Source organism: Erigeron canadensis, chromosome 7, assembly GCF_010389155.1.
Source record: "Erigeron canadensis isolate Cc75 chromosome 7, C_canadensis_v1, whole genome shotgun sequence".
In the NCBI taxonomy this organism is placed as follows: Eukaryota; Viridiplantae; Streptophyta; class Magnoliopsida; order Asterales; family Asteraceae; genus Erigeron; species Erigeron canadensis.
In genome coordinates, this window is record NC_057767.1 from 26,119,889 (window position 1) to 26,146,247 (window position 26,359).

At 34.3% G+C, this 26,359-nt stretch overlaps 2 protein-coding genes across 2 annotated transcripts; one reads left to right on the top strand and one right to left on the bottom strand.

Annotated features, from left to right (window-relative positions):
• The first annotated feature begins 2,335 nt into the window (after nt 1–2,335).
• On the top strand, nt 2,336–3,470 carry LOC122608674 (delta(9) fatty acid conjugase-like enzyme). Its single transcript, XM_043781767.1, has one exon. It carries the CDS (start codon nt 2,336–2,338, stop codon nt 3,449–3,451), a length of 1,116 nt encoding a protein of 371 aa, XP_043637702.1. The 3' UTR covers nt 3,452–3,470.
• Nucleotides 3,471–17,682: 14,212 nt separating this feature from the next.
• Nucleotides 17,683–26,359, bottom strand: LOC122609176 (dentin sialophosphoprotein-like). The gene is made up of 3 exons (XM_043782234.1): nt 26,323–26,359; nt 25,443–26,101; nt 17,683–17,811 (listed from the first exon to the last, which is right to left on the bottom strand). Exons 1-3 carry the CDS (start codon nt 26,357–26,359, stop codon nt 17,683–17,685), a joined length of 825 nt encoding a protein of 274 aa, XP_043638169.1.

A 26,359-nucleotide genomic window follows, 5' to 3' on the forward strand; every position in this document is an offset into this window, starting at 1 on the left:
AGTTGAAAGTCCCTCGGTTCTTGTACTCTTATCTAACCTAGATTGACTTAAAGATATGTCGCGGTGCGGAAATTCCTCGAGATAACCCACGGTTTATCTATCAACCTTTAGATGATATATATATATCACTATATATATATATATCTTTTTGCGTGATAGTAAACACTCCGGGAACGGCTCTCCGGATTCACCTTACCAAACACGTGGTAATCTAAATCTATGAGTCATTTGGGGGGCCGGGTGTGTGTTTGTGGTTCGTGCACGAGACGAGTATTACCCACAAGATAGACCGTGCGTGTTCTTGGTTTTCTCTCTCTAGGATTTGCTCGTTTCTCTCTCTACACTCTTGTTGGAACACGCATGACACACCCACTATTTATAGGCAAGGACTAGGAACACGCAAATGGCCATTTGCGTGTTCTTAAACACGCAAGCCCATGTGGGTTTCTAAGCCCAAGGCCCACTAGGGTTTTGGCCTGTTTTGCGCGTTTCCCTGAACACACAAAACTGTTTGAGTGTTGTTGTGGTCAAGCATACTTTTGCTTGTTTCTTAGAAACTCTCAAATGACCATTTGAGTGTTCTTACTTTGAACAAGCAAATCTTCTTCTTGTTCCTAAGAACCTTCAAATAACACTTAGGATATATTGTGTAAATGTCTTTACTGCTGTCAAGATGCAGAACAGACATTATACTCTGAGTTAATGTCTTTACTGCTGTCAAGAGGTAGAAATTGCACGAATTTCTTCATCTTCACGAATTGAACATGAATTTGGCAGAAATTCCTCAATACAGATCGTAATTGAAGACTAAAAACGTCTTCCCTTCTCTGATACCACTGTTAAAACACGTCGGACCGTTTAAATCATGATCTAAACAACTACAAACGTGCGGAATCCGATTGTAATTGTCTTCGAGGATTCTAAATAAACATGAACATATAAACACGAATTGAATGATGAAAAGAGATAAGAACAGATGCAAAACTTGTGAATATCATTAATCATATGAATATTACACCAAATTAGTATACATCTGATTGGCACGGGGTATAGATCTCTACCCCGTGCGCGCTATGAACAAAATCTGTTGCAACTAAAATCGTTTAAACATAATTGTAACCTAATTCTAGTATATATAGGATATAGAAACGGACTGAGCTTCTATCTTGTTCATGGGCTTCAACTTCCTTCACAAGAACTAGATGCCTCGTGCTGATGTCATCACGAGGTGATGATGACATCATCACGACCTTGATGATGCCTTCTCTGATCATAATTAGCTCTTGGAATTGCATTGCAACGGACAATAATCTATGCACGAAACGTGCATCTACAAAACTTGTTAGGAAAATTAAGTTAAACTTCTAGCTCATCACCCCGCGCTTTAGTTTATGGTTTGAAGTTGTAGGGTTATCCGGGTTAGCCGTTAGGCTAACCCTACAACTTCAAACCCTAAACTAAAGCTTAATTTCTAATCAAAAATGATTTAAAAATCTATGCAAAATCACTTTTGATTTTATGCATACATTTTAGAAAAGTTGTATTCTAAAACCCTAAACTCTAAACCCTTGGGGGCTAAAAGCTAATCCGAGGGGGAAGTGTGATCACGGGGGCCTTTACATTGTATGCTTAAAATCATTTTTGATTTTAAATGGGTTTCTTGATATGTAACTCATTTTGTTTTGTCTCAATATGGTGGTGGTGGTGGTAACAGTCCAAGGAGGAGAAGAGAGGGAGAGAGTGTGTGTTTGTATGTGTGTGTTTGTGTGTGTTTCCATCAGGAGGAGAAAGGGGGTAAAGAAAGTTTTTTTTTATTAAGCAAATTTACATATATGCCCCTCTGTGTTTTTTTTTTTTTAATTAAGGCATAAGTTTCAATCATAGCCATTGATTGAGATAATCAAATGGCTAGGATTTGGTCCTTGGGTTTCATGAAAAATTAAGGATTCAAATAAAAATTTACCTAGATTAAAAAGTATTTTCATATCCAACAAATATATTTTAAATAAATAAGAGTAATTTGTTTTACATAATTATAAATTTAAATGATAAAAAGGAAAATAAGAAAATAGTTTTGCATAGTAGTTATCAAAATATATATGCGAAACTTTAGACATATAAGTAGTGCACGCATTTCAAATATATAAATAGTCGGTTGTATAATTGAATGGGCTCCATACAAAAATTCTTATTTTAGTGACCCACTGGACTTAATGTTTATGGATGAGGATGGTTTAAATCATTGGGATGGTTACCCCTTACATGCAACTATACATAGAGGATATCACTGGCTTAAGTTCACAAACAAAAATAGAAAAGATATCGATCTGCATCTATGGGAGAAGCTGATGAGATGAAGCTTTTGGAAAGAGTTCCTATCTCAAAACCTCCATTCGAGTTAAGTGATCTTAAGAAAGCTATACCACCACACTGTTTCAAATTATCACTTATACGCTCATTTGCCTCCCTCTTTCAAGACATATTCATTATAAGTAGCCTTTACTACATAGCATCAAACTACATTCCCCTTCTCCCTCACTCGGTTTCATACATTGTGTGGCCACTCTATTGGAGCTTCCAAGGAATTATCCTTGGTAGTATATGGACGATCGGCCACGAATGTGGTCATCGTGCTTTCAGTGGTTATCCATGGTTAGATGATATTGTTGGTTTCTTAGTTCATAGTTTTGTCCTCACTCCCTACTTTTCTTTCAAATATAGTCACCGTGCACACCATAGCCACACAAATTCCATGGAATATGACACGGTCCACGTTCCTTATAAACGTAGATCAGACACATTCAAGATTCTCGATAACCCAATTGGTGTGACTTTAATGATCATGTTTAAGATTCTTGTTGGTCTTCCATCATACTATCTCTTTAATCATTCGGGTAGGAAGTATGATCAAGGGTTGGGAAGTCACGTTTATCCAAAAAGTCCTATGTTCAAAAATAAGGAACGTGGCCAAATATATGTCTCGGACGTTGGTATTTTAATCGTGCTATACGCATATTACCACGTTGTGCAGACCAAAGGCATGATTTGGGCATTTTATGTGTATGGAGCTCCTTGGATTTTGCATTCTGGAACTGTATTTGCTATTACTTATCTAAACCACAATCATCCATCAATACCTCACTATGATTCGACTGAATGGGACTGGATTAGAGGTGCCTTATCAACCGTAGATAGAGATTTAGGATTTTTGAACATGTTAGTCCATGACGTGCCTCGAAATCACGTAGTGCATCATTTGTTTCCATCCATTCCACATTACCACAGCTATGAGGCCACCCAGGCTCTGAAGCCAATATTAGGTGACTATTACAAGTGTGATGCTACTTTTTTGTTTAAGGCCATATGGAGAGACATACACAAGTGCATTTTTGTTGAGTCTGATGATGTTGGAAAGAAATATGGTATTTACTGGTCCAAAAGCAAGACATGATATTTCTAAACATGTAGTAAATTTTACCCTTTTTTCCTGTGATATAATGATAATAATAATAATCAAATGTTTACGATTAATATATGAATAAAATAGATATGAAGTTAGTTTCTCATCTAGTTAAGTTTATCTAGTTAAGTTTAGATATAAATCTTTTACACTCAAATATTTTAATCAATTAAAAAATAAGCCCAAACCATTAATATATTAAAATATTTGAATGTGAGAGATTGCATGTACATCTAAGCCCATATGTGACACCCAATTTCACTTTCTTCGTTAAAGGGGAGGGAGCTATCTATATCCATCTTTTTCTGTCTTAACTTACCCAATTAAATTACTCCAGCTCATTTCAACTCTTTAATTTTTTGTTTCAATCCTTTTTAGTGACACAATCACTCCCAACCACTTTTTTCAAATTTTAATAATTAATCTTTAACATTATACACTTTGCATAATTAACTCATGTTTAATCTATATGCTTTATTAATAAAAAAAAACTTATTACATAATGCATAAAACAATTACATATTAAAAGTAAAAACAATACATAGTGATATTAAGCGTATATAATAAAAACACACGATGCATAACTTTAAAAAAATGGTATTTTAATATATTATTTTGGGTGTGTTTTTGAAAGATTAAATTGGTATATATATATATATATATTATTTTATAATAATTATCATTTTTTCTCTCATAAAAGTGTTAGATGGAAAATTATCATTTTATCCTTTATAAATTAATATACATCATTAATCCTTTATCTTCTAAATTATATCTACTATCACTTTACATCAATTACATTTACACAAATTACTTACAGAGTTGCACCCACCATGAACAACACCACCACGGCCACCGTCACCACCGCGTCAACACCAAACTGCCGCCGCATCACGCGGGTACAATGCTAGTATATATATAGGTTTTAGGTAAAATAGAACAAGTATTAAAGTAAAACAAATAAAACAACATATTTCTTTTCACTGAACATAACCCATGCATCATAAAATCATCGTGCATCAATTGCTTCGTGAATCTTCGTGCATCAATATGTGATTTAAGGGTCAAGATTTTGTCCTATTTGTTTTACTTTAATACTTATTTTACAATACCCAATATATATATATATATGAGGAAAAAAAAACATTCAGCAGCTTTAGACAAATGGTCTCTGTCACCTGAAAACTTACACTACGAGTCCCTGTAACGGTTACATGACCGTTTGAAATTGTGACACTTTTAGTTTGTCCCCTCCATCTCCCTCCCAACCCTCCACGAGCTCCACGCTCGCTCACCTCCATTTCTCCCCATCTCGTCGCAGTGGCGGCTGAACCATTTAGCAACGCGCAAGCTCCCTTCCAGCCTTTTCTCCATCTCGCCCCTCACTCCCTCCCTCCCCTTAGGGGGTTTGGGATTTCTTTTCCAAAATGGACGTATATGCCAACGTATTTGTAAAACAAGTTTTCGACTTTTAACATTCTTAAAACAAGTATGCCCGGCAATTCAACTGCCGGGTTCATTCCACTCCAACACGGCAATTTTAAGCCGGTTTAAGCCTACTTTTCTGTGACCAAGTCCATGCCAGATTTGTCACGTTGTGCCACGATTTATACCCGGAAATAATTGTTGGTTTCTGACAAAAGCTAAGGTACCCGGCATTTAAATTTTCGGTTGTTTTTAAACCTTAAAACATACTTCACTACGTGCCAAATATAATTAATTTTTTTTTGAATCATTGTATTAATTTTACGTGATTGCAATGGGGTAGTAATCCATGATGTAAATATAAATAGGTATGTATTGTTGTGTTTAAGGTAATAGCCTAATGACCACCATGTTAGAATGTGAGCACATAAACATACATATAATTACGAGTAAACGCAATGGAAGAATCAAAACAAATATGCAATCAAATTAATTAACAAAAAATAGAAATGAGATGTGTACCTTATGCAAAGCTCCAATAAGTTATAATAATAATGATATTATTATTAAGTATGGTTTAAAGCAAAAACTCTACGATCGCATACTAGACACCCCGTATAATGTATGCTAGTACCCCGATCACGAACCAAACAACCCTTTATAATAACCCTAAAACTTAGAACCGAAAATCCCTTTAAAAGAGGGATCGGCCGAACCAAAGAAAGAGGGAGGAAGAGGAGAGAAAACTTTGTGAAAGAATGAAAAAAACCCTTGAATTAAGCCCTCTATTTATAGGGATTAATTAGGGTTAAACAAGCTTGGAAAACAAGTTAAATTTAAGCCTTAGAAAGCCTTAATCCAAACCCCCCCCCCCCTTTAGATTTAGGGTCCAACACCAATTTTCAAATTTCACATTTTAATTCTCCTCTTTAATTAATTAAATACAATTAACCATTTAATTATGTTTAATTAATCATTTCGTGATAAAACTAATTAATATATTACTTTAATATATCAACTAATAATATAGAGTTACTGTGTCATTTCGTGTGACCCCGTAGGCTTAATTATTTCTGGACATGCGATTTATAATAAAATGATCACACTCCAACAGCTCCCACTTGAGCATGTTATTATAAAGGCAATAACATTAGTTAGCGTCTAGCAACACTCCAATGCTCCCAGAAATATTTAAGAATAGATTCTTAAATTGCCAATTTGAAATGATTTAGCCTTTAACATCCATTTGTTCAGATACCCTTATTAATTATGAATATGGATCTGTGTCATTTCATAATTTAACGATTATGTTTCTCATTTATACAATTAATTAAGATTACCAATTTAGTCAAGACAACTTCTTGAGTTCATTTGGGTGTGGCCACACAAACATCTTCAATTAATTAATGAGGGCGCCAAATGGTATCATACTTCAGTTGCAAATTGAAGGAACAAATCATGTATTGACTACAAGTGTCTGGCCATATTGTTTCTCAACATTTCTGAAAATAGCCCTTTATTACTGCCTTGTTCAGGATAGTATAAAGCTACATCTAAAAATGCAAACCACACATGCATAACTCACTTGTATCTCAAGTCAAAGGATAAATAAAGTAACCATTTCACGAATTTCATTTAATGACACCGATCCATAAAATGATAATTCGTTCTGTGGGGTAAGTCCAATATTCACTTTGAATATCATGTGAGTTTTGTACAAAATCCACCATCTTCAAAATATTCCATTAAATATTTTCACCAATTTCTAACAATTGTCTTACTTTAATCATATTCCCAAATAATTAATCGACACTAGACGTTTTAGAATATTTTAAATATTCATGGATCTAAACATGCAAATATAGGATATAATTATTATAAAATGAAATTACTTATACCGCGTATAAAAAATTCATTTATTAAAATAACAATTGTTTAACATCCCATTATCTAAATACCAACAACAGATTTACATGATATAACTAGCAATATCTAAGACCCATGCCCTCGGCATGCTTATTGAGCTTTCCTTTTCACAATGCATTTGTAAAAGGATCCGTTAAGCTATAATCTGTGTAAACTTTGAGTAATTTGATTTCATGCAGTTCGTTTTGCTTACGAACGTAGTGATATCTTCTTAGGGAATGTCTGACACCTTTTTGAACCCCAGGTTCATTGGCAATGATAATTGCTCCAGAATTATCACAGTACAGTTCCATAGGTGTGTTATTTGAGGATTATCATGTTAAAATCCAAAAAAAAACTTTCTAATCCAGACAACCTTCATGTCATCTTCTCTGAGACGACAATATACTCAGACTCTGTCATATACATTGCAACTGTGGTTTGCTTTTAGCTTAAAGCATTCCATCGTGTCTTCATTTAAAATGAAGATGTATCCCGACTGATATTCTTGAAACATCTTCATCAGTCATGAAATCCAACATCACAAATATCTATTACCATTGTATTTATGATCGGGATTTCAACCATACACCAAGAATAAATCATTAGTAGCCCGCATGTACTTAAGAATATTTTTCACAGCAGTTCACTGATCCACTCCAGGATTTTGCTGATATCGGCTAACAAAATTTTGAGCGAACACAACTTCAGGTCTAGTGCATCTTACTGCATACATGATAGATCCCACCGCCGAAGCATAAGGGATTCTTTTCATATGCTCCACCTCTTCAGGCGTAGAAGCACCATTCTTGCTAGATAAATTAAGTCCTTCTTGCATAGGCAAAATTCCGCGCTTAGAATTTTCCATCTTGAATCACTTCAAGATCTTATCTATATATGAACTTTGACTTAATCCAATCAACCGTTTACTTCTATCTCTATAGATTTTTATTCCAAGACTGAATGTCACTTTAACCCAAGTAACATTACTCCCACTAGCTTTGCGATATACACATGACACATAAGGATTTTAAGCAAAATCAAACCTCTTGATTTACTCATCAAACCTTTTATTCCAACTCTTTGATGCTTGCTTCAATCCATAAATGGACCTTTGAAGTTTGCACACTTTTTCGGGATGTTTTGGATCGTTAAAACCTTCCGGTTATCATATAGACTTCCTTGTCTATAAAACCATTCGAGAAAGCGGTTTTGACATCCATTTGCCATATCTCATAGTCATAGAACGCCGCTATGCCTAAGATAATCCTAATAGCTCTAATGTCCGCAATGGGAGAAAAGGTTTCCTCATAATCAACTCCAAAAAGTTGAGTATAACCTTTCGCCACAAGACGAGCTTTATAGGTGTGTATATTTCCATCCATGTCGGTCTTCTTCTTGAAGATCCATTTACACCCAACGGTTCTAATTTAGTGGAAGATCAACCAAGCTCCAGACTTGCTTATCTTTCATGGATTTCATTTCCACATTCGCAGTTTCAATCCATTTGTCAGATTCTGGATCTGATAATGCAGCATTGAACATAGGAGGTTCATTCAAATCTCCCACTACATGTTCTTCAGATTGAATCATAAAATTCAATCTTTCACGAGTACGTATTGTCCTTGAGGACCTACGAAGTGGAATCGCTTCATCTTCAACTTGATATTCATTTAGAGATTCATCTCTTTGAATATCCCCCCCCCCCAAGTTAAAGGTTGCTAGTATTTTCAGAAGTTGACACATCTTCTTGATTCTCAACAAGTTCAACAATCCTCCCACTGTCTTCTTGAGATATGAGTTTCTGTTCAAAAAACTCAGCAAATCGATGTACCTTGACAATGTTTTACATAGGAAAGTAGAAGTAGTAACCCATTGTTTCCTTTGGGTATCCTACAAAGATGCACTTAACATATATGGATTCAAGTTTGTCATGCGTATCTTGTTTCACGAGTGCCTCACATCCCCAGACCTTTAAGTAAGACAAGTTGGGAAGACTCCCATGCCACAATTCATGCGGTGTCTTGTCAACCTTCTTGGTTGGAACCATATTGAGAATGCATGCAACAATCTCTAGAGCATAATCCCAAAATGAAATGGCAGAGTCTTAAGATTCATCATTTATCTCACCATGTTGAACAAGGTTCGATTTCTCCTTTCACATATACCCTTATATAGGAGTAAACTCTTGGATATATCCACAAGCTTTTAGATGATCCTAAAACTTTTGCTTAAGTATTTCCCATCTTAATCTGAACGAAGAATCTTGATGGTTTTACTGAGTTGATTCTCTACTTCACTTTTAAATTCCTTGAATGTTTCGAAGACTTCATGTTTATGCTTAATCAAATAAACATAACCATAACGACTGAAATCATCCGTAAAAGTGACGAAGTAGCTCGTACCCTTCCTTGACACACGCCTAAATGGGCTACATACATACGTATGTATTAGTCCAAGTAGTTCTTTAGCCCTCTCCGGTTTTATGCGAAAAAGGTATTCTTGTCATCTTGCCGAAAACACAAGAAAAGCATTTGTCAAATGACTCATCATTTGATTTAATGATCTTTTGTCAAATGATTCATCATTTGGTTTTAAGATCCCTTCAATTTGAAGTATGCATTTCTTGCTAATGACAACGCATTTTATCAAATGATTCATCATTTGATTGTAAGATTTCTTCATACCGAGGATTTCCAATACGTTTCTTGCTGACGATAATGTCAAAAACATGCATTTATCAAATGATTGATCATTTGATTGTAAGACACCGTCCCTTTGAAGTCTTTAAATGCCATTCTTGACAAAATTAAACAAGATGAAAATGTCAAAGATTAGTTAGAGTCCAAGTTAAACTTGACTCTTTTACTATTGAATTATTATTTGTATAACAACACATATAATTCATTTTTGAAGATACCGGAAGCACTAGTCGAACCAGCTTGCTTCTTCTTCGCATTCAACTCAACTAGATACTTTAGCCGTATTCTCTTTTTACCAAAAGGGTCTTTTAAGGTTTTTGAGACTAACACAACTTGTTTTCTCTTACCAAAATTCTTGCCCTTTGCTTACGGTTGTTTTGCTTTCTGAACCTTTCCCCCTTTGATCATAAGAACTTGGGGTTTAGCAGATTTCTTTTGGAAGCTCTTTTTCATACTCAATTAACATGGCATGAAGTTTACCTATGGTTTTACTCATGCTATGCATATTATAATTGCGCACGAACTCCTAAAAAATCCCCTTTTTTTAGGTTCATGCCAATAGTAATAGGCAGATGATAAGCATAGTTCAACCTTTTCCAATAGATCATGTGTACCTCTTCAACTAGAGTACATGAGGACTAACCGACGTTCCTTGCTCGTGTCGCAAGTCATGAAGTTGATCAACTAGGTCAAACAACTCCACTCCGGGTTGCTTATGTACAAAGACTCGAGTTCGTTGAGCATATCACATGGAAATGAATGCTCAAATTGCTTTTGAAGGTTAACATTCATGCTTCCCAACATCAAACAAGCAACCTCATTGTGTCTTATCGTACCGAGCATTGTATGTACCCAACTCTTCAGTTGTAGCATTCGCTCCCGAAACAACGGTGTCTGCTCATCAATGACTTGAAGCCAGTCATTGAAGTTTGGCTTCAGAAAGTCTTTCCCTTTCTAGCATCGACCTGAAAGCCGATTGGTGTATGTTTTGAGAAGGATTTGTTGTTGCCATCTTCAAAACAGACAAAAGTTCAATTATCGGAATTTTCGATAATAATCCTTAAGAAATGTAATTTACCCTTGTTAAATTCATCTAACAAATTACTTTCACTAAGGCTAGGATCCAACTTGACATACAATCATTTCATCAGTTGATCTGCTAGAAATGACGGTATTCAAAAGGTAATCGAGAATCGATAATTGCATTCATGCAACTCCTAGAATTATGGGACTTACAACAACACTGTAAAGGGGTATTAAGTGTTTTGTAAACATGTTTTGTCCCATTTTATGCCATGGGTCAAGGATCTCACCTCTTAACTCGTTTTAAGTCACCCAATTAAAAACATGTAGATAGTCCACCGCTGTCTCACAACGAGTGGTAGTCTACCTTGAAGAGATACAATTCGCCTACGGTCTCACGTAGGAGCAAAAAGCACTTGCAAGTGTTCTTAGCAAACTGGGTGGGATTGACTTAACTTTAAATGGGTAATGCATTTGATGTGAATCAAAAGTTTATGATTTGAAGACTCATGCATAATCTTCAAAACATAATATTTATTAAAATCATTTGTATAGTCTTAACAACACAAGAGAGTTCGGTAGCTCCATTTGAACGCACAAAGAAGCGCTAGGGTAAAGGTTTGCGATGGACGCAATTAAAAACCCGCCCTTTTAGAAGGCTACCGCACTCCGGCTCATACCTCTCTTAGAGTTTGTTCAAATGGGTGAGCCGGTGTATCTCATGGTTGTAAGACTCCAATTTTATTAATGAAATCTCTATTTCGATAGTTCTTAGTCAAGTTTATTTAAAAACCAATTTTTGCATCACCTTTTATACAACTTATAAAAAGTACAAAAATTAATAAACTTGCTAATTCCGAACTACTTAATCATGTAACAAGTTAAGGTAGGCCACCTAAACATAGTCACTATGGTTCATGCATATGTTCAAACCCGGCTACCCCTTCCGAAGAAGGGGACCACATGCATCAAGTTACCTTGATTGCGTAAGCCATTAAACAATTTAATTAACAATTAAACAATTATCACATAAACACATAAACATGCTGACTGGAAATTTCCAGCAGCTTCACGACCAGTTTAAGCCTGTTTTTGCTCCGAATCAGCTTTCGACCAGAACTACAAAGTTGTAGCCCTATGAGTCTACAACCTACAGTCCGAATTTAGATTTCTAACTCATTACTGATTAAAAGATATGAATTTTTTAGTGAACTGTCGCAAACCAGAAAAATCACACGAAAAATTCACATAGTCACACAATTATTTAATAATTAACCCTAATTATTGGATTATCATGCTTTGCAAAATATATCTCTATTTATTCAGTAAATCACAATTAATTTTGCATGAATTCCTTGTCATTTTATTATTATTTAAAAACTATAAATAATTTAAGATACACGTAATCATGCAATTCATCACATAAATCATGTCAATTCACAATTAAAAATTTGCTTGAGGGTTTCAATCTCCATTTAATTAGGTTAAATTAATTAAACAAAAAAAATTTATTTATTTAAATAAAACCGAATTTTAATTAATTAAAATAAGAAAACAACTTTTAATTATTTAACATTTAATTAAAAAAAAACAACCACATAACCCCCTTCAAGTTTTGATCTTTGTAATTAATAGATCACATATGTGGCTCGTGATATCACTGTTAGAATATGAGCACATAAACATACATATAATCACGAGTAAGCACAACGGAAGAATCAAAACAAATATGCAATCAAATTAATTAACAAAGAATAGAATTGTGATGTGTACCTTATGCAAAACTCCAATAAATTATAATAATAATAATACTGATATTATTATTAAGTAGGGTTTAAAGCAAAACCCCTCTACGATCGCACACTAGACACCATGTATAATGTATGCTAGTACCCCGATCACGAACCAAACAACCCTTTGTTTAATAACCCTAAAACTTAGAACTTAAAATCCCTTTAGAAGAGGGGATCGGCCGAACCAAATAAAGAGGGAGGAAGAGGAGATAATACTTTGTGAAAGAATGAGAAAAACCCTTGAATTAAGCCCTCTATTTATAGTGATTAATTAGGGTTAAACTAGCTTGAAAAACAAGTTAGATTTAAGGCTTACAAAGCCTTAATCCAACCGCCCCCCACCTTTAGATTTAGGGTCCAACACCAATTTCCAAATTTCACATTTTAATTCTTCTCTTTAATTAATTAAATATAGTTAACCCTTTAATTATTTTTAATTAATCATTTCATGATCAAACTAATTAATATATTACTTTAATATATCAATTAATAATATAGAGTTACCGTGTCATTTCGTGTGACCCCGTAGGCTTAATTTTTTCTGAACATGCGATTTATAATAAAATAATCACACTCTAACACCCCAGCCGTCACTTTCCATGAATTATGGGTATGAGTCTTGTTATAGGCAAACTTGAGATAATCAGAGGATTATTAAGTGGTTGAGATTCACCTGAACACTAGCTTAACTGAAAAATTAGTGGATACCAAATGGTACATAAAATCAGGGGGTTTCTATCTAATTACATTTTTTATGTTTCGAATAAGTTTACTTGTTTTGAAAAAAGACATAAATAATTACTTAACAAATTAATAGATATAATAGGGAAAAAAAACATTGACAAACAATATAAAAACATTAAATAACAAGATTACACAAGAAAGAAACTAAAAGTGAAAGCAATATATATAGGAAACATAATGTGCTATTCTATAAACTCAGATTATCATATATACTAGAGTTAATTACTAAAATGATATCTAACGTTTCCGCCATATTACTGGTTTCATACCTTTCCTTTCGAAATTACGTTGATCATACCAAACGTATGCAAATCCCCAGTCGGACCATACCGGAGGCCAACGCCGTCAGGTGGCCGTTAAAACCTCCCCTACGTGACTTGCACGTGAGGGGTAAATATGTAATATCGCATTTCCTAATTACTGAAATGGTACCTAACGTTTGCACGATATTGCTGGTTTCATACCTATATGTTTCTTAATTACTTAAATGGTACATAATGTTTAGTTATTAATTTTTTTATATTTTTTTCATTTGTTTTATTTTTCTTTTATAAAAATTCTCCAAAACTTTTTATAATTTAATGAAAATAGTCAAAATGCACCTATAACCCACTAAAAAATAATACTAAATAGTTATTTCATAACAAAATATAAGTTTTAAAGTTCACGAATAACCAAAAATAGTAATAAAGTATCATAAAAATAATTTTAAAAAAAAATTTCTTTTTTAAAAATTTCGGAAATACCGCAACGGTAATACCAGAAATATCCAGGAATACCAGAAATATCAGCCGGTATTTACGGGTATTTAAAACATTGCTTTAAGCTTCGTGTCGCAGTAAATACTGACTTGTATTTCTGGTATTACCATTGTGGTATTTCCGGAAATTTTTTCAAAAAAAAAAAAATTCCCTCACAAATTTTTTAAAATTGTTTTATGATACTTTATTGCTATTTTTGGTTATTCGTGAACTTTAAAACTTATATTTTGTTATGAAATAGCTATTTGGTATAATTTTTGAGTGGATTATAAGTGTATTCTGACTATTTTCATTAAATTGTAACAAGTTTTGGAGAATTTTTATAAAAGAAAAATAAAACAAATTAAAAAAAATACAAAAAAATAAATAAATTAATAACTAAACATTAGGTACCATTTAAGTAATTAAGAAACATTAGGTATGAAACCAGCAATATCATGCAAACGTTAAGTATCATTTCAGTAATTAAGAAACACGATATTACAAATTTACCCCTCACGTGCAAGTCACGTGGGGGAGGTTTTAACGGTCAGCTGACGGTGTTAGCCTCCAGTATGGTCCGGGTGGAGATTTGCATACGTTGGGTATGATCAGCGTAATTTCAAAAGGAAATGTATGAAACCAGTAATATGGCGCAAACGTGAGGTACCATTTCAGTAATTAACTCTATATACTATGCGCAAAGAAGGTAGACAGGGTTAAAGTTGAAACCGACAACTTAAATGTCGGGTACTAATCATTTTTGTCAAAAGCCGGCAGTCAAATTGTCGGGTTTAAGTCGTGGCAAATCTGGCATCGAAAAGTAGGCTCAAACTGGCATTAGAATTGTCGGGTTGAAGTGAAAAGGATGAACCCGTCAGTCGAATTGTCGGGTATACTTGTTTTGCGAATATTAAAAGTCGAAAACTTGTTTTGCAAATCCATTGGCATATAAGTCCATTTTGGCCTGATCTTAACCTTCCTTTTAGATTTCATGTCAAACGGATCATGAATAGTTTAATCGACTTTCAACCCTAGTCTCCAATCTTCATCTGATTCATCTAATTAACCTAATTTACAATCAGGCGCCTTTGATCCAAAGATTAGATCAGACACATGTGAAATGGATCAAAAGGTAAAAAGATACTATGATTGAACTTTGTCAAAACATCAAGATCTTCATTATTTCAAGCAACCCGAATTTTGTACAGAAAACATGTAAGATTTAAATTTTTATCCCCATTTTTCTTTTAAATTATTCTTAAAATAGCCTATATGTTTATTTTTGGTTTCAACACATCTCCCATTCTGTTATAGTGAGGGATTCTGCACCTCAAGATAACTAGATCAAACTATTAAACATCCAATTCCAGGGAACGTTCACGGGCTTCGCCCTTAAAGAAATTCATAAAGGGTAGCTGGTGTGGGTGATAGGTCATAGCGTGATAGTTCATAGAAGGTGATAGGTTATAAAGGGTGATAGGTCATAAGGGGTGATCGGTAATGGGTGATATACCTAACGGGTTTCGCCCTTAGCCGCTATGGCTCCGCCATGGACTGATAGGCTCCGCCCCTGGCCACCATGGCTCCGCCATAGATTGATGGGTTCCGTCCATAACCTTCATTATTGTGTACAGATGGTCATTTAGTAATTTACATGTGAAAACAAAGATCCAACATATGTGTAAGTACACAAGTACAAGGAGAAAATAAATTAAAATTAAAAATTCGCCAAAACTATATCTAGTCGCATCTCTAATGAAAAGGGACGAAAGTTTAAGACTACCCATACTATTTTTTTCATTTAACGATTTACGGTTTGCGAGATAAAATATTTTGAATGATATGGATGAATTTTCATTTTTATTAAAGAGCATATGTTTTCTGCTAGGTGACATTTTTAGTTGTTTATTATATTATTAAGTTTATTTTTTTAAAAGTATTTATTGTATATATCATAAAAAAGATTTTATGATTTATAAATATTTATGCATCATTAGTCTTGTTTTAAGACATTTGACGTGTATCATATATTCATAACGTATAATTTTATTTTTGCATTAGTCGTAATTTAACAAATTTCTATATCATAAGTTATGAATAATAATATAACGGTCACTTATTGTATTTTTCTTTACGTTTTGAGTTAGTTCACACAACGTGTAAGTTTTGCACTTTTTGTCCTTGAACTTGGTACGTTTTGCACTTTTCGTCCTTAAAGTGAAAAAATAGCAAAAAATCTTAAACTTGGCACTTTTTTCACTTTCGTCCTCGCGATAACGGCGTTAGTTTTTCTCCGTTAAGTTTGCCTACATTCGTTAGTTTTTTTTTTATCACTTTTCGTCCTTCCCATTTTTTTCACTTTTTTTTTTTTTTTTTTTATCATTTTGATAATTTCAAAGTTGTCGAATAGTGTATAAACTGTATTTGAAAGTAAGATAAGAGAGATATTACAAAAAATTTTATATATTTATGCTTCTCCATGAATAGATAAAATGATACCTGTTACCAATGCAGCTTGGCCCACACGTAAAGTTGAGAGACGCGGGTTCAATCATTGGGGATGCCCAAAATCATGTGGGTATTAAGTGAAAGTATTTTACTGGCATCATTACCCTTACGTGGTGGGAGGAACGAGATCCAATGTGGTTCCGAAGATAGGGTGCCCTCCTTTACCCCCTTTTATACTTTATCAAAATATAAATATTGAACTTTAAATAACACAATATACTTAACAAAAGCATTATAGTATAACAGTGGGTTGGTTTGATGATTTATAAAATTCAATAATCAAATTAGATATGTTTAATTAGATATGATCGTAGTTAATATAATACGAAAAGTATGAATATTTATTGTTTAATAATGCCATTCTAAAAAATTTTAATAATTTTAATAATACTCATTCAATAGTTTCTTTTAAGATTCGTTATCTACTTTTATACGATTTATACATAGCTAGGCAGTTTTGACATTTTCAAAACAAAAAAAAAAAATAATTTTAAGTAAAAAAAAGAAAGGACGAAAAGTGAACAAAAAAACTAATGAATATTGGCAACCTTGACGAAGAAAAACTAACACTGTTATTTTTGCTAAGTTCAAGGACGAAAAATGTAATGTACCCTAATAAATATGACGTGAAATTATCTTCATTACCCAGTCAGATGTCCACGTCGCTTTTTTCAATGACGTGGCAAGCGGACGTGGCACTTAAAGCAGGTCTAACGTGAAAAACTCACGGTATTTCTATTTTATTGAGAAATTTTTAGAGGTGAAATTTTTTTGATTGAAAAAACTAATTAGGTTTAAAATTTTTTTCTTATAAACGATGCATTAAACTCGAAAAATATTTACCAAATCAATTATATTGCTCATATATTTAAATTGACTTGTTTCACACATGATACAATTATATATAATTTGATATTTAATTCTCTCAACATTATCGATGGTTAAACTTTTAGAATAAAGAAAAAATAAAATACAGCTTTAATAATTAGGGGTTCATTTGTCTCATTAGTATTATTAAGAACAAACATTACCTTGTTAAACATACAAAGGAATAAAACATATCAGAATTATGTCTTTTCATGAGATACGATCACCTTTTTAATGTTGAAAAACAAGAAAACATTAGTTTATAACACGTAACTTTGTCATATTCAAATTTATGAATAAATAAATATCACCAACTACTAATAATACATTTTTGAATCATCAACGGCTAAAATTTTATTAATAAACGGCAACCTAGCAAGGTGCTAGTCACCAAGAATACAATTACAAATACACAATCAATCTAGAAACATAACAAAAAACGACAATTTCTAGATATATCCCGTAACATTAACTTCGAAGTCTTCAAAATAAGTGAAAAAAACTCATGCCAGTTACCCAAAGTAGATATGAGAAAAACTCCTAACAACGAGGGCCGAGCCACCGATTTTCACCTCGTGTTGCTTTTGGGGAAGCCCCAACCATGTCACGAGAAGAAACCATCCAGCAAGCAGCTTCCAAATCTTGAACCACGAACCACAATTAAGACATACAGTAGCTCAACCATGATACAAACACCTTCCAACCAAGAAAACGCATCAACCATTTCTAAAAAAGACTCGATCCAATCTTTCCAATCCATATTATCCTTCTTGTCTCTATTATGAATCCACATGTGTGACAACCGTCATCTGAGCGTATTTTTCCGATGTACTTTTCCGACCGTCTTTAGGTCTTTCCGTTCATGTACGCGACTTTATAACTAGAATATGTATTCTTAGGGCGTGAAAGTCATTAGTTTGTAAGACATTATTAACGGAATGAGTGGACTTATGTTGTATTCGGGCTTTATGAGCATTTAGAATTTAGAAAATTGTACATGGACTCGAGAACAGGAAAAATACTAGTTGTCTTGTGTAAATGCCAAATTAAGTAACATACTTAAAATTTAAAAAATTAAAGATTTAATAAATAAATATAGACATGTTTATATCCGTTAGAAACCTATTGAAAAGTTACATTCACTTACGTTGACAAAATAAATTTATGAGTCATGAGTCTTCGTGAATGATCGAGTCAAATGGGTTTTTGGAAGGGTCAAAGATGGTCAAAGGTCGGTCAAGCTAGGGAATGAGGTAACAAAACCCTACTAACCCTAACCCTAACTCTCATTTCTCACACACACACTTCTCATTCGTCTCCCTCCCTTCTCCTTTCTCCTAGCCGCCCCATTCTTTCTCCTCCCCTCTCTTTGCGGCCGACCACCACACAACCACCACGAACCGCCATCAATCATCATCATCTTCTTCATTTTCTTATAGTTTTTGGTAAGATCTGTTTAGATCTAAAGTGTAAATGGTTGTTTATCATCAAAAATCTTGTTTTTCTTACATATTATATATATAATTCGGCCATGTATATGTATGTATGTGGATCCGAAAAGTTTTATAAATATATGTATAAATTGGTTTTTCATCTTCTTTCTCCTTTTAAATCCGAAATCTTTTATATTATATAGACATTTTCGTTTATATATGTATATATACATATAGATCCGAATTAAAACATATATATTTCGGTTATTATGAGTCTATGTTTATGTATATGTTCGAGATCCTTGAAATCCATGAAGCTTGAACCGAAATCTTTGTATATCCGAGTTGTTAAGCTCGAAATCGTTTGAAATTCGAGATGTTTGATCCAAGAAGTGTTAGATATGATAACCTTGAGCCGAAAACCTTTGAATTCGAAAAGTTTAGCACCGAGATCCTCTAAATCCGTGAACTTTGGGCCGAAATCTCTTTATATCCGAAATCTTTTGATGCGAAAGGCTTCATATTGTTGGAATTGTTCTTGTTCGTGTACATATAGATCCGAAATAAATTAAATCCGTGAATATCATGTAATTTTAGAGTTATTTTGTTGGTTTTTGATTAGATCTAGCTTAGATCCGGGTTGTAAAAGTGGTTTGAATTGGTAATTGTGTTTGTATCTAGTCTTGTTCTTGACATTTGGTTCGGTCAACGCCGGTCAAATGCGGTCAAAGGACAGATTTTATGTTTGACTATTTTGATCTTTTTGACAAAAGTTAGGGTTGTTGTATTTGGACATTTGGGTCAAAATTGATTTAGGATTTTTGAAAATTCAAAATTAAGTTTTTTTGGTCAAAATTCAGATTTGGGTCTTTGTTAATTAGAACCATGTTTATAATTGGATCCAAATTGACGTGAAATCGAAATAATATGAACATTATATATATAAAATTACAAACATTTGTTCTCTTTGCAGAGCTCCTTGCTCGAAAATTACAAGTATACAGAAGATAAACAAAGTGTGGAGAAATTGTTTTATTTGCAGAGTTATTAACTCGGCAAATAATTAAGTTCTTACCTCTTTGATTTCTTGGTTAAGTATTGGAACGACTTGTTCAGTTTGCAGAGATATCATCTCGACAAATAAGAGAAGTTGAATACGTTGGTTAAGTATTAGTGATCTGTGTTAGTGATTGTACTATTTGCCGAAGTAAAAGCTCGGTACTTAGTTAAAATTGACATTGATCAATATACTGGAAAGATACTTAGTCTGTATATCGAGATATTTGCTCGACATTCTTCACTAATCAAAATTTGTCAAGAACATCTTTATCTATTTGTCGAGATTTGAGCTCGGCATTCTTTAAAAGTCTAGTTTCAAAATCTTTTAATGTTTCTTTTATTTCTCAAATCTTTTACTGAGTCCCCCGATAGCTAAAGATCGCTCTCGAGATTGTCTATTGTTATGTCGTGAGTGCGGAATCCTCACGAGATAACTAGTTTGATTAGTTATCGTGTATATCGCTAATTATCAAGTAAATAGTCAACTGTATGATGCTATATTCGTTTCTATAATCTATAGAACGAACTTAGTCACCTGGTGTATGTGTATGTCGAATGTCATCCTCATTTTAGGGTATTCATTCGTATATATATGTTTCAGATCGAAACTGGGCTTGCTGGGCTTTGTTCTTACGAACTTAGCAGCCCAACCCATGTAACGAAGTTAATCTTCGTTTGTAACAAACGAGGTTTATCTTCGTTTGCCTCTAACGAAGATATTCCTTATCTTCGTTAGATGTAAGACTTGGTTATATTCCTAAATGTTTCATCAACAAGGAATCCTAACACATATTATGTTTGTACTTGTATAACACACAACAAACATCATACATAACACACATATATATAACACCAAAACATGTAATCGATCATTACCAAAACATAAAGTCCATAATCTATCAATTACATATATATAGATACGACATAAAGTAACATAATGTCTTAATCTAAAAGACAGATCAAATCTAAGTTGCTGTTGTCACATCAACGTGCATCAACAAACTCCCCCTTGACAGCAGCACCTTCGATTTCTTCAGTCTTCAAAATCTGGTCATCCATCAAATAACAATCTTCTGCTATTTGCATGGATATCTTCATGTAAGCAAAGTTGAAGAATCTTACGATAACGGCTTTCTTCATGCTTCCAAAATGGCAAGAATGAACATTCTGTATCGTATAACTTCCTTAGATCATTTCTTGAGAAGTTCACCAACTGCATCGGATCATATACTCTTCTCAACAAAATCTTCTTCTTCGAGTCTGCATACATCTTCGCTTCACCAGAGTTTCGATCAATTTCCCAATTATCCATCTTTTCCAAGACGTCTTGTGCCCATTTCTTGGCAGGGACTTTGATCATACACTTGACGTCATGTTGAACATACTCAACAGTTTTATCTGGCTTGACCACTCTTTTCTTCGGTCTTGGTTCAATCTTAAACTGCGGTTTGTCTGAATCTTTCATGTTGTAACACCCCGCTAAAGCGGAATACACGGGATGCACAGATAAGCACAAGCACGCACAGTACAACTTCAAACACAGCCAATAACATTAAAAGAGAGGAAATTTATAAGTTATTACAGAACATGGGATATACCCAGACTAGTCAAAATCAAGAAAGACAGATTAATTGTCTTTACAGAAACAAGTCTTGAACTGAATTGAGCAAAAGGAAGTCTTCACAGCTACTGATCTTGTACGCACGGACAATCGCCAAAGGAATGAGCTCAAAGGATGAAGACTCCTATGCTAAAGGATCTACTAGCCTAGCCTGAAAAGCATGTAAGTTCAAAGGGGTCAACTACGAAAGTAGTTGGTGAGATTCATATAAAGTACTTATTAGTTATACATAATAATAATATGTATAATAAGAACAAGTCATAAGATCAGTACGTTTATTAAAAGTACTCTGTAATTGTAAGAACAGTTTTAAGAACAAGTATGCACTTAATATGTATGTATATAATTACTGCTAACTCGATTGGCCAAAGATGAACAATAACGAACCAGTAAGCTCACATAATCAAGTAAGCTATATATATGATCTAGATCAGAATAAGTACAGATAATATGCATCCTCCTGAACTGTAGAGAATGAGGGTGGGCCTACCCTAACATCGCTGTCCATAATTACCTACGGTTCCTTCCCTGAACTGTGGGATATGAATTGATAGCAGTAAAGATAGAACTCATACATAGAACGATAAGTACATAATAGAGAACAGTATATCAATATAAGTATATTCAGGTCCTGCCCATTCAAGGCCTAAATACACATCAGAGAGTATGTATAACAGTATTCATGTATACGAGATCCTGCCCATTCAAGATCTAAGTACACTTTAGAAGATAATTCCGAATCATTTTATGAGTATTTCATACGATCATAAAATAGTACGTAGAACAGTTCGAGAACATATATATATATATAAGTACAAAAATAGTTTTCATGCTTTTCAGTCCCCAGTAAAGAACTTTGAACAAAATGTACGAAAAGGGCATAAGTGAACTCACAGTGATCTGGTACAGTACGGTTATTGAGCACAGCGAACAAGCACAGAGATAGATAGATTATATCTATCAAAATCCAAGCACCTTGACAGAAACCTAAGTACACGTTGTTGTACACATGATATGTACATATATTAGACTTAGTGATTAATTCATCACGAAAATGTTCTTGATGATCCGATGATTTGGTCCTTGAAGAACTTAAAACGTTTTGACTCAAAAGAGTTTTAAATGAACTTTAAGTACATGAACTGGACTCGAACTGATCGTCTTTGAACTCATACATAAGTACTTATCGTATTAATGAGTTGACCATGTCTTTAATGATGAACCTTTAGTCTTTAGAACTCAATTTAATTGATCATAGAACTCATACTTTGATAATCAAGATAGAACATGTTTTATTTGTACTTAGTTAGGGTTTGCGCTTTGTACGTCGTCTTAGATCGAACCATGATCTAGCTTAGATGTTAATGAACAGCCTTTAATGTGTTTAATCAAGTAATGGTGTTGTTACGAACTGATTAGATGATTAAGGATCACGTGTGGTGCGTTAAAGAACGAGTACAAGTTGGTAAATGATGAACACAAGATCGTCTAGGGTTTTTAGATGTCAAGATCGTTTCAAGGTGTTGATCAAAACAGATCGTTCCAAGGCTTCATCAGTTTAGGTCGTTTTGCTGCTTTATCATTTAGGTCGTTCTACTGCTTCGTCCTTTAGATCGTTCTACTGCTTTATCATTTAGGTCGTTTCACTTGCATAGCCTATTTAGATCGTTCTGGTTCAGCTCCATTTAGATCGTTTAGGGTATTCGGTTCTTCAGAACTCATAACATGACTAAAATGATTTCGTGAATATGTAACAGAGTTGTCCTTGGGTTTAAGTCGGGATGGCTATATAACAGAAGAGATCGTTTTGCCCTAGGCACCTTTGGATCGTTTTGTGTGAGCTTCAAAGGGATCGTTTCACAATTTAATCAAACAGATCGTTTTAGGAACTTGAGGGAAGTAAAACGATCTGATTAAGATCGTTTCAAAACCACATATACAGCAACTAGGTTCTGATCGATTAACACATCAGACTCAAGCCATGATTCGAATCAGAATTCCATTTGAGCTAAATCGATCACTGATCAGTTACCCCTATGTGAACCAAGACCGAACCACACTTCAATCACAACAAAAACGAGCAGCAGCAGTAGCAGGTCAAGAACGTAAATACGAGTCCAGACAACCAAGAAATCAAGTCTATATAGAGGTCTAAGTCGAGTTTGGAACGTGTTAGAACATTTTATTAGTACATATTATCATGATAACACTACTCTCTTATCACATTTTTAGATTTCAGAATCGAACTAACACGTGAACACTTGGTGTTTTCAAGAACAAGTTATGTTCATATTTGAAAAATGGGTTTGGCAATTTAATCACGTTATGACCCAAATTTGTTCACCAAAATGATGTTAAACACATTTAGACACAAACCTATTGCTTATAAACATGATTTCTTAACAAAAATCGGACCAAATTATCAAGAACAAGAACATAAAAAGTACACTTTTATTTCGATCAAATTCTCAAAAAGATGTTGTTATTACCTGTGATTTGATTCTAGAAACGTGTTTTGATCGTCACAAGGAACCCAAAAGTACAAGTGATTTTACTCAAACAACCCAAAAATCAAAATGATGATTTTTAGTGTGTGAAAATGGTGGTGGAGGTGTTCCTGACTATGTGTTTTTAGAGAGAGAGTGAGAAATGGAGGTGGTGAATGAATAGTGAATTTTTTCACACTACAACATTCTATTTATACCTTTTCCAAATGAATGCACTAGGTATTTCCAAGGGACTATTTGTGAACATTTTGCACTAGAACACTTATGGATACGAACATTTATGAACCGAACCTTCATATTTTATCGAATTAATTCATAATCCGTCACATAAATCAAGATTTAAGATCTAATTGATCTTCAAATAAGCACATATTTTGAATCTAAAGTACGTCAAGAACTTAAGTAGATTGGACTGTCTAGCCGTTCAGATGGCGAAAGTAGGATCTAAGAACTTAATTAGAATATTCGTAAGGCGGTTGTTACACATGTTCTTTCTCAACCAAAAATCATTACGAAGATACTTACCGACAACATCAGCTAAACCATCATCACTTGGATTGATAATCCAATTATTTCTAAGTTCATGTAAGTCTTCTTCACATAAACTCCTGAAATGTCTCTTACACCAAGCTAAGTACTGACAACCTTCTGGTCTTTTAAGAACAAACAGCTTCAGTTCATCATCATAAAACCAACTCCAGATGATTGTCTTGTACTTTGCAGCATCTTTGTCTGAGATATGAGTCCAATACAAATTTGGTTTCCAAGTTTCCCTATCGACTATCCATTCATTAATTCTTCTTTCGGGCACATGTCGATCAACCACATGTAATGGATCATCATCTCTGAGAGGAACTGGAAAATCATTTTGACTGAATGGTCTTGTCAAGTTAATCTCATAATCAGAAGGAATCAATGCATCACCATTCTTAGCATATACAACAAAGTGTAAAACTTTAGTTTGGCTACTGAATGGAACTTGAATCATTCTTTTCCGAACATCTGATCTCTTCAGATCTAACACCCTACTTTCTTCAATCGATGGATCTTCAGGAATTGAGTCCCAAACTTCATCAAACCCATAAGGCTTCTTGAATATGTTTAGGTTTGGTTCAGGAACAAATTCACCTTCCTCGAGTTCATCACCATCAAAGAATAAATCTGTATAATCTGGATCATCTATTAAGATTTACACAAAATGAACACCAAAATACAAAGAATAATCATGATAATTATAATAAAGATGAAATGTAATTGTATTGAAATAAGATAGATTACATTTACATGTCATAACTTATTACATACAATCGAATATACATTCTATCTAAATAATCTTTATCATAATCAAAATCAGAAACCTGAATCACGAGGAACACCAGAAGGACCAGCACCAACACCAGAATGACCAGCATGAGAAGTATCACCTCTTGTCTCCCCCTCAAGCTCTACACCCTTTCCTTTGTTTTCAACTGGCGAGAATCATTCCTTTCACCAGCATTATCAGCATCATCATCGTCATTCTGACGTCTTGGTTGAACCACTGACAATCTACAAATCTCTTCAGGAACTTCTCCCCCTTGATTCTTGACCCAGTTGATCAAAAATGTCAAGGCTGCTCGGGTATCGATGAGATCAGACTCCAAAGTACGAACCTGAGTTTCCAGAAGATCAACACGACGAACAAGCGAAGAATCTGAAGGAAGTCTGTAGGATAAGGAAGGAGCCACCAGAGGACGCAATACTTGTGCTTGAGAAACAGCAGGAACAACAGCAGCAGTTGGTCTTGGAGGATCAGGAATCGCTACTGAAGTAGCTTCAACAACACGTCTACGCTTAGTTCTGGTATAGTTAAGACCAGCACCCCCTGTCTGTTTCACCGGACTAACCGAACTGGCTCTGTTCACGGGATCATCCATATCGTCAAAAATTCCACGCAGTTCAGAATCATTCTGAGCAATAACATCAGGATCAATCTGAGCAGCACGGTCAGGATTATGGCTATCAGAAATAGCAGGAACAACATGACATGCCTTACTCCGACGCTCTCTATGTAAAGCAGCACCATCCTGAACAAAAGACTGATGTGAATGATCACTTTCGGAAGCAGCAGAGACATCATGAACCAACTTAGTTCGACGCTCATTAGCAGATTCATCTGTGTCTGTCTCGGTTGCAGTAGCAGAACTGTCTGAACTATCGGCTACACCTTCATCATTCCCATCATCAGAACTATCAGAATCATCACTTGAATCATCATCAGAATCATTAGCAGAAGCATTCTCAGAACTTTCTGAGTCATCAGAATCAGAATCTTCATCATTATCATCCACAAACATATCATTCTCAAGATGAGATCGATAGTTTGGATTAATCAAGTGACCAAAAAGTGGTGGATCATTAAGACCAGCCACATTACGTGTATTTGCTTCAAGATCAGCAAAAAGACGCGAAGGCCAAGCATTAAGAACGTAGCGAGGACCTTGGTCATACACTAAGTTAGGACAGAAATGTCTAACTATGGCCATAACAAACCGAGGATATAAGAGAAATCTCTTCCTCCCCCTGGCAT